Source organism: Vidua chalybeata (assembly GCF_026979565.1).
Source record: "Vidua chalybeata isolate OUT-0048 chromosome 36 unlocalized genomic scaffold, bVidCha1 merged haplotype SUPER_36_unloc_1, whole genome shotgun sequence".
In the NCBI taxonomy this organism is placed as follows: Eukaryota; Metazoa; Chordata; class Aves; order Passeriformes; family Viduidae; genus Vidua; species Vidua chalybeata.
Window position 1 is genome coordinate 169,168 of NW_026530299.1, and position 8,104 is coordinate 177,271.

General features: G+C 57.9%; 2 protein-coding genes across 3 annotated transcripts; one reads left to right on the plus strand and one right to left on the minus strand.

Annotated features, from left to right (window-relative positions):
- Positions 1–57: 57 nt before the first annotated feature.
- Positions 58–5,240, minus strand: ZNHIT1 (zinc finger HIT-type containing 1). Of its 2 annotated transcripts, none has more exons than XM_053933168.1 (5): positions 5,161–5,240; positions 3,792–3,962; positions 2,996–3,075; positions 2,349–2,476; positions 58–1,538 (listed from the first exon to the last, which is right to left on the minus strand). In XM_053933168.1, exons 1-5 carry the CDS (start codon positions 5,180–5,182, stop codon positions 1,517–1,519), a joined length of 423 nt encoding a protein of 140 aa, XP_053789143.1. In that variant the 5' UTR covers positions 5,183–5,240; the 3' UTR covers positions 58–1,516. The 2 variants fall into 2 exon arrangements, with proteins under 2 accessions (XP_053789143.1, XP_053789142.1); XM_053933167.1 differs by having other exon boundaries at positions 2,307–2,476.
- Positions 5,241–5,340: 100 nt separating this feature from the next.
- Positions 5,341–7,167, plus strand: LOC128782696 (uncharacterized). Its single transcript, XM_053933156.1, has 3 exons — positions 5,341–5,358; positions 5,449–6,228; positions 7,079–7,167. Exons 1-3 carry the CDS (start codon positions 5,341–5,343, stop codon positions 7,109–7,111), a joined length of 831 nt encoding a protein of 276 aa, XP_053789131.1. The 3' UTR covers positions 7,112–7,167.
- Positions 7,168–8,104: the final 937 nt, after the last annotated feature.

Below are 8,104 nucleotides of genomic sequence, written 5' to 3' on the forward strand. Positions count from 1 at the left end.
CACCCACAGGGGGAGAAATGCAATAAACCACGCCCATAAGTTAAGAGGCCACGCCCACCGGGTTAAACCCCACCCACAGGATGAGAAATTTAATAAACCACGCCCATAAGTGGATCAGGCCACGCCCACCGGGTTAAACCCCACCCACCAGGTGGGAAATTTATTTAACCACGCCCACGTTTAGCCCCACCCACCAGGTGAGAAATTAAAGAAACCCCGCCCACATTGAGCCCCGCCCATCCAGTGAGAAAGGTTATAAACCACGCCCCCATCGAGCCACACCCTCCAGGTGGGTGTGGCCACCTGGGACACGCCCACACAGATGGGACAAGCCCCACCCCCAGATGGGACACGCCCTTCCAGTGAGCCCCACCCCCAGGAAAGACCCACACTGACCACGCCCCTCGCCCAGCCACGCCCACCCCTTTTCATTCACTTGTCCCCTCAGCATCTCATTTGCATCTCATTTGCGTCTCATTATCCCCACAGCTGCAGGCGGCCGCGCCCCGCCCGCGAGGGGCGGAGCAAACGCCGATTGGCCGCGGAGGGACCACGCCCTGGTGACGTCACGGGAGGCGGAGCCTGGGCACCCGGACGGGTTGTGGGGGCGGGGCCTGGACCAGAGGGGGCGGGGTTAATCTTGGGGGTGTGGTGTGCTCAAGAGGGGCGGGGCTGGGCCCCAAAGGGGCGCGGCTTGGATTGGTGGGCGGGGCTTGTCCCTACAGGGGGTGTGGCTTACACGCAACGGGGCGCGGTTCATCGTTGCGGGCGGGGCTACCCCTAAAAAGGGCGTGGCTCGATCCCAGGGCGTGGCCCCCAGCAGCCAATAGGATCCCGGCTCTCACGAAAGGGCGGAGCCCGCACGGGACGTTCGTCCAATCAGAGCCCAGGGCGGCCATCTTGGACCCCGCGGCGCCGGCCAATGGCGGCGCGGCTCCGCCCAGAATTTTCCCCCCAATTCCCGAGGACCCGCCCCCTTCCCTTAGCCCCGCCCCCCCGGTAGCTCCTCCCCCAATAAAATCGATCCCAAAGATTTTGGCGGGAAAAAAATTCGGATTTGGGGTCAAAGGGGGCTTGGCCGCCATCTTGTGGGCGGGGCCATGGTGGCCATCTTGGGGTGGGTGGGGACAAGGCGGCCATCTTGGGGCATGACTATGGAGGCCATCTTGGGCGGGTGTGGCCATGGCGGCCATCTTGGGGTGGAGTCAAGGCGGCCATCTTGGTGGTGCGGCCGCGGCAGCCATTTTGGGGCTGTGGCCGCGGCAGCCATCTTGAGGGCGAGGTCATGGCTGCCATCTTGGGGGTGGGGCTCAGGACGGGGGTGCAGCCATGTTGGGGGCGGGGCCGAGACGACCATATTTGACCTGGGCCAAGGTGGCCATCTTGGGGGTGGAGCCACGGCAGCCATATTAGGAGCGGGACCAAACAAGACGCGTTCGCGGTGGCCATTTTGGGGGGCGGAGTCACAGCAGCCATGTTTGTGGGCGTGGACGTGGCAGCCATGTTGGGGGCGGGGTCACACCGTCCACTTCAGGCACCTGTGGGGGAGGGGCGGGAAAGGTCAGGGGTCAGCAGGGTCGGACCCCTCCCCCCAAACTGGGGGTCCCAGGGCCTGCCCCGGTCCCACGGGGTTTTCCCCATTTTTTCCGTTTTTCCCCAAATTTTTTTCCCATTTTTTCCCCACTTTTCAGCCATTTTTCCCCTTTTTTTATTCCCATTTTTCCCAAATTTTCCCCCTTTTTTTTTTTTGCCCATTTTTCCTATTCTTTTGATGATTTCCCCTTTCTGTTTTTTTTTCTGTGTTCTCCCATTTTTTTGCCATTTTCCCCCTTTTTTTGCCATTTCCCCCCATTTTTTGGCCCATTTTTCCTTTTTTTTTGGGCCGTTTTCCCCTTTTTTTGCCATTTTCCCAATTCTTTTGCCGTTTTCCTCATTTTTTTGCCATTTTCTCCCATTTTTTCCCGTTTTTTCCCTCCTTCTTTTTGCTATTTTCTCCCTTATTTTTTTTGTGCTGTTTTCCCCATTTTTTTTGGCCATCTTGTCTCATTTTTTTACCGTTTTTTCCCTTTTTTTCCCGTTTTTTCTCTCTTTTTTTTTTTGCCATTTTCTCAGGGTTTTTTTTTTGCCGTTTTCCTCATTTTTTTGCCGTTTTTTCTCTTTTTTTTTTGCCGTTTTTTCTCATTTTTTTGCCGTTTTTTCCCATTTTTTTGCCTATTTTTCCCATTTTTTTGCCGTTTTTCCCCATTTTTTCCCGTTTTCTCCCATTTTTCCCCCATTCCCCCGGGTTTTCCCGGCTGCCCCCGTACCGGGTGTCCTGGTGGGTGCCCAGGCAGCGCGTGCAGCAGTACCTGGCCCCGCAGGTGACGCAGGTGTAGCCCGAGGGGAAGCCGCAGACGGCGCAGAAATGGCGCTGGGGCAGCCGGGACGGGGCGGCCCCGGCCGAGACGTAATTGGGGCCCTCGGCCGCGCTCAGGTTCTGGGGGGGCAGCCCCAAAAATCAGCCCCGAAATCCGAAATTCAGCCCCAAAATCAGCCCCAAAAATCAGCCCCCAAATCCAGAGTTCAGACCCAAAATCCAGAGTTCAGCCCCAAATCCAAAATTCAGAACCACAATCAGCCCCAAAATCCAGAGTTCAGCCCCAAAATCAGCCCCAAAATCCAGAGTTCAGACCCAAAATTCAGAGATCCAACCCCTAATTCCAGAGTTCAGCCCCAAAATCCACAGTTCAGACCCAAAATCAGCCCCCAAATCCAAAATTCAGCCCCAAAATCCAGAGTTCAGCCCCAAAATCCAGAGTTCAGCCTCAAATTCCAGAGTTCAGACCCAAATCCAAAATTCAGAACCAAAATCCAGAATTCAACCCCAAAATCAGCCCCAAATTCCACCCCAAATCCGGCCCAAAATCCAAGATTCAGGTCCAAATCCCCCAAAATTTCTCCCAAATTCCCCCAAATTTCTCCCAAATTTTCCCCAAATCCCCCCAAATTTCCCCACCTGCTCCTCCAGCAGGGCCTGGAAGTTCTTGCGGAAGCGCAGCTTGAAGTGATCGCCCCGAGTTTTCTTCTTCTTCTTCCCTGGGGACCCCAAAAATCCAGAATTCAGCCCCAAAATCAGCCCCGAAATCCAGGAAAAAATGCAAAATTCAGCCCAAAAATCAACCAAAAAATTCAGAATTTGGCTCCAAATTCAGCCCCAAATCCAGGAAAAACCCAAAAATTCAACCCCAAAATCAGCCCCAAATCCAGAATTCAGCCCCAAATCCCCCCAGATCCCCCATTCCCGTTCCCATTCCCGTTCCCATTCCCAATCCCAATCCCATTCCCATTCCCAATCCCATTCCCATTCCCATTCCCATTCCCCATTCCCAATGCCATTCCCGTTCCCATTCCCAATCCCATTCCCATTCCCATTCCCATTCCCCATTCCCAATCCCAATCCCCCATTCCCAATCCCCATTCCCATTCCCAATCCCCCATTCCCATTCCCAATCCCGTTCCCATCCCGGTACCGGGCTCGGCGCCGTCGCTGAAGTTCGGGAGCCGTTTCCCAATCCCCCATTCCCATTCCCAATCCCCATTCCCATTCCCATTCCCGTTCCCATTCCCGGTACCGGGCTCGGCGCCGTCGCTGAAGTTCGGGAGCCGTTTCCCAATCCCCCATTCCCATTCCCATTCCCGTTCCCGTTCCCGGTACCGGGCTCGGCGCCGTCGCTGAAGTTCGGGAGCCGTTTCCCAATCCCCCATTCCCAATCCCCCATTCCCATTCCCATTCCCGTTCCCGTTCCCGGTACCGGGCTCGGCGCCGTCGCTGAAGTTCGGGAGCCGTTTCCCGGGCCGGGGCAGCCCCGCCTGGGGGTCGTCTCCGAAGTTGTCGTTCTCCAGCGCCTCCAGCTGCCGGTGCAGGCGCCGCTGCCGCGCCGGCGCGTCCAGGACCCGCCGGGGACCCCCCTCGGGGAGCCGGGCTGGGGAAAAACGGGGAAAGGGAGGGGACTAAAAATTGGGAACCCCGAAAAAACGGGAATTTACCCCCAAAAAAATTGGGAATTTTTAAAAAAATTGGGGAATTTTGCATAAAAAAACCCCAAATCGGAACCTTCCCAGAGCCGCCTCGGGCACCCGGGCTGGAGAAAAATGGGGAAAGGGGGGATCAGGGGGGGACCCCCAAAAATCCGGGAATTTATCCCAAAAAATTCGGGAATTCCTGAAAAAATCCCCTGGGAATTATGGAAAAAAATGGGGAATTTTGCATAAAAAACCCCAAAATCGGGACCTTCCCGGAGCCCTTTGATCCCATCCTGGAGCCCCCTCGGGCACCCGGGCTGGGAAAAACGGGAAAAGGGGGAAAGGGGGGGACCCCCAAATCGGGAACCCCAAAAAAACGGGAATTTACCCCCAAAAAATTGGGAATTCCTGAAAAAATCCCCTGGGAATTATGGAAAAAAATGGGGAATTTTGCATTGAAAACCCCAAATTGGGACCTTCCTGGAACCCCCTCGGGGAGCCGGGCTGGGAAAAACGGGGAAAAGGGGGGACCAAAAATTGGGAACCCCGAAAAAACGGGAATTTACCCCCAAAAAATTGGGAATTCCTGAAAAAATCCCCTGGGAATTATGGAAAAAAATGGGGAATTTTGCATAAAAAACCCCCAAATCGGGACCTTCCTGGAGCCCCCTCGGGGAGCCGGGCTGGGGAAAAACGGGGAAATGGGGGGACCAAAAATTGGGAACCCCGAAAAAACGGGAATTTACCCCAAAAAATTTGGGAATTATGGAAAAAATTGTGGAATTTTGCATAAAAAACCCGGGAATTTCCGGAGAAAAAATGGGAATTTTTAAAAATCGGGACCCCCAAAATCAACCCAGGGATCCCCAAAATGGCACCGGGACCCCCAAATTGGGGCACTGGGACCCCCGAACCGATACCGGGACCCCTCAAAACCCCCCCAGGACCCCCAAAATCAACCCCGGGACCCCCAAATTGGGGCACCGGGACCCCAGAACCGCCCCCGGGACCCCCAAAATCAACCCTGGGACCCCCGAACCGGTACCGGGACCCCCCAAAATCAACCCCGGGACCCCCAAAAGGGCACCGGGACCCCCCGGGACCCCCCAAAATCCCCCCCGGGCCCCCCGAACCGGCCCCGGGCCCCTCCCCCCTCACCCGACGTTTTCTTCTCGCCCATCGTGAGGCGACTTCGGTCGGCCGCCCTTCACTTCCGCCCTCTCCGGCGCCACTTCCGCTCCCCCTTTGCGCGCCCCCAACTTCCGCCCTCACCCTCCGCGCCGAGCCACGCCCCCTTTCCCCGCCCTCACCGACACGTGGCGGCCCCGCCCCCCTCGAATGAGACACCGCCCCTTCGCGCTGATTGGTGGGGATTCACGGAGTGGGCGTGGCGGCGGGCGGGGATTGGCTGAGGCGCGGGGGGAAGCCCCGCCCCGCTGGCGTTAGGCCCCGCCCCCTCCGGCGCCATGGCCGCGCTGGCGCTGCCGCTGCTGCTGCTGCTGCTGCTGGGGACCCCCAAAAGCGACCCCAAAACCGCCCCAAATCGGCCCCAAATCCGGCACGGGACCCCCCAAAAACGGCCCCAGGAGCCCCCCGGGGCTGAGCCCGGAATTCCCAAAAATCGCCCCAAAAACCCGCCCGGGGCTGAGCCCGGAATGCGCCAAAGCTGCCCCGAAAATCGCCAGAATTGCCACGAAACGCCCCAAAATCGGCCCGAAAATCCCCAAAATCGGCCCGAAAATCCCCCCGGGACTGAGCCCGAAACCCCCCAAAATCGGCCCGAAAATCCTCAAAATCGTCCCGAAAATCCCCCCGGGATTGAGCCCGAAAATTGCCAAAATTGCCCCGAAAATTCCCGAAATTGCCCCGAAAATTCCCGAAATTGCCCCGAAAATTCCCGAAATTGCCCCAAAAAATCTGAAAATTGCCCCAAAACCTCCCAAAATTGCCCCGAAAATCCCCCCGGGACTGAGCCCGAAAATTCCCAAAATTGCCCCCAAAATTCCCAAAATTGTCCCAAAACCCCCCCCGGGACTGAGCCTGAAATCCCCGAAAATTGCCCCGAAAATCCCCAAATTTGCCCCAAAAATTGCCCCGAAAATCCCCAAATTTGCCCCAAAAATTGCCCCGAATCCCCCCCCGGGCCTGAGCCCGAAAATCCCCAAATTTGCCCCGAAAATTCCGGAATTTGGCCCGAAAATTCCCCCGGGAGCGACCCCGAGAACGGTGAGTGGGGAGGGGGCAGCGGTCAGCGGTCACTCAGTGGTCAGTGGTCACTCAGGGGTCACTCAGGGTCACTCAGAGGGGTCAGCGGTCACTCAGGGGTCACTCAGGGGTCTCTCAGAGGGGTCAGGGGTCACTCAGGGTCACTCTGGGGGCTCAGAGGTCACTCAGGGGTCACTCAGGGTCACTCAGGGGTCACTCAGGGTCACTCAGAGGGGTCAGGGGTCACTCAGGGTCACTCTGGGGGCTCAGAGGTCACTCAGGGGTCACTCAGGGGTCACTCTGGGGGCTCAGGGGTCACTCAGGGGTCACTCAGGGGTCAGTGGTCACTCAGGGGTCACTCAGGGTCACTCAGGGGTCACTCAGGGTCACTCAGAGGGGTCAGGGGTCACTCAGGGGTCACTCAGGGGTCACTCAGAGGGGTCAGTGGTCACTCAGCTGTCGGTGGTCACTCAGGGGTCACTCAGGGGTCAGTGGTCACTCAGGGAGGTCAGTGGTCACTCAGGGGTCACTCAGGGTCACTCGGGTCAGTGAGGGTCACTCAGTGGTCACTTATGGGTCAGTGGTCACTCAGGGTCACTCAGGGGTCACTCAGTGGTCACTCGGGGGTCAGCGGTCACTCTGAGAGGTCAGGGGTCACTCAGGGGTCACTTGGGGTCAGTCTGGGGTCTGTGTTCACTCAGGGGTCACTCAGCTGTCAGTGGTCACTCAGTGGTCACTCAGGGGTCACTCAGGGGTCACTCAGCTATCAGTGGTCACTCAGGGGTCACTCAGGGGTCACTCAGCTATCAGTGGTCACTCAGGGTCACTCAGTGGTCAGTGGTCACTCAGTGGTCACTCTGGTCTCTCCCAGGCCTGCTGGTGCTCACGGTGGCCACCGAGCTGACCGACGGCTTCGGCCGCTTCCTGCGCTCGGCGCGGGCCTTCAACTACAGCGTTATGGTAATGAGGGGGCGGGGCTAGGGAATGGGGGCGGGGCTAATGAGAACAGCCCGGGCCTTCAACTACAGCGTTATGGTAATGAGGGGGCGGGGCTAGGGAATGGGGGCGGGGCTAATGAGAACAGCCCGGGCCTTCAACTACAGCGTTATGGTAATGAGGGGGCGGGGCTTCAACTACAGCGTTATGGTAATGAGGGGGCGGGGCTTCAACTACAGCGTTATGGTAATGAGGGGGCGGGGCTAGGGAATGGGGGCGGGGCTAATGAGAACAGCGCGGGCCTTCAACTACAGCGTTATGGTAATGAGGGGGCGGGGCTAGGGAATGGGGGCGGGGCTAATGAGAACAGCGCGGGCCTTCAACTACAGCGTGATGGTAATGAGGGGGCGGGGCTAACGGCCTGGGGGCGGGGCTAATGAGAACAGCGCGGGCCTTCAACTACAGTGTGATGGTAATGAGGGGGCGGGGCTAGGGGCGGGGCTTCAACTACAGCGTTATGGTAATGAGGGGGCGGGGCCAGGGGCGGGCCTTCAACTACAGCGTTATGGTAATGAGGGGGCGGGGCCAGGGGCGGGCCTTCAACTACAGCGTTATGGTAATGAGGGGGCGGGGCTAGGGAATGGGGGCGGGGCTAATGAGAACAGCCCGGGCCTTCAACTACAGCGTTATGGTAATGAGGGGGCGGGGCTAGGGAATGGGGGCGGGGCTAATGAGAACAGCCCGGGCCTTCAACTACAGCGTTATGGTAATGAGGGGGCGGGCCTTCAACTACAGCGTTATGGTAATGAGGGGGCGGGGCTAATGGGTAATGGGGTGTGGCTTGAACTACAACGTGATTTTAATGAGGGGCGGGGCTACAGCCTGGGGCGGTGTTCTGACTATCTTATGATAATGAGGGGGAGGAGCTTCAACGACAGCATTATGATAATGAGGGGGCGGG

Excerpts from the sequence above, each read along its gene's own strand:
- ZNHIT1 (XM_053933167.1), bottom strand. The coding sequence starts at position 5,182 with ATGGGCGAGAAGAAAACGTCGG. Across the intron at positions 3,076-3,791 it reads CAGCGACGGCGCCGAGCCCG|GGAAGAAGAAGAAGAAAACT; the intron begins GTACCGGGAACG and ends TGGGGTCCCCAG. Across the intron at positions 1,539-2,306 it reads GGCACCCACCAGGACACCCG|GTGCCTGAAGTGGACGGTGT; the intron begins GTACGGGGGCAG and ends CCTCCCCCACAG.
- LOC128782696 (XM_053933156.1), top strand. Across the intron at positions 6,229-7,078 it reads CGGGAGCGACCCCGAGAACG|GCCTGCTGGTGCTCACGGTG; the intron begins GTGAGTGGGGAG and ends GGTCTCTCCCAG.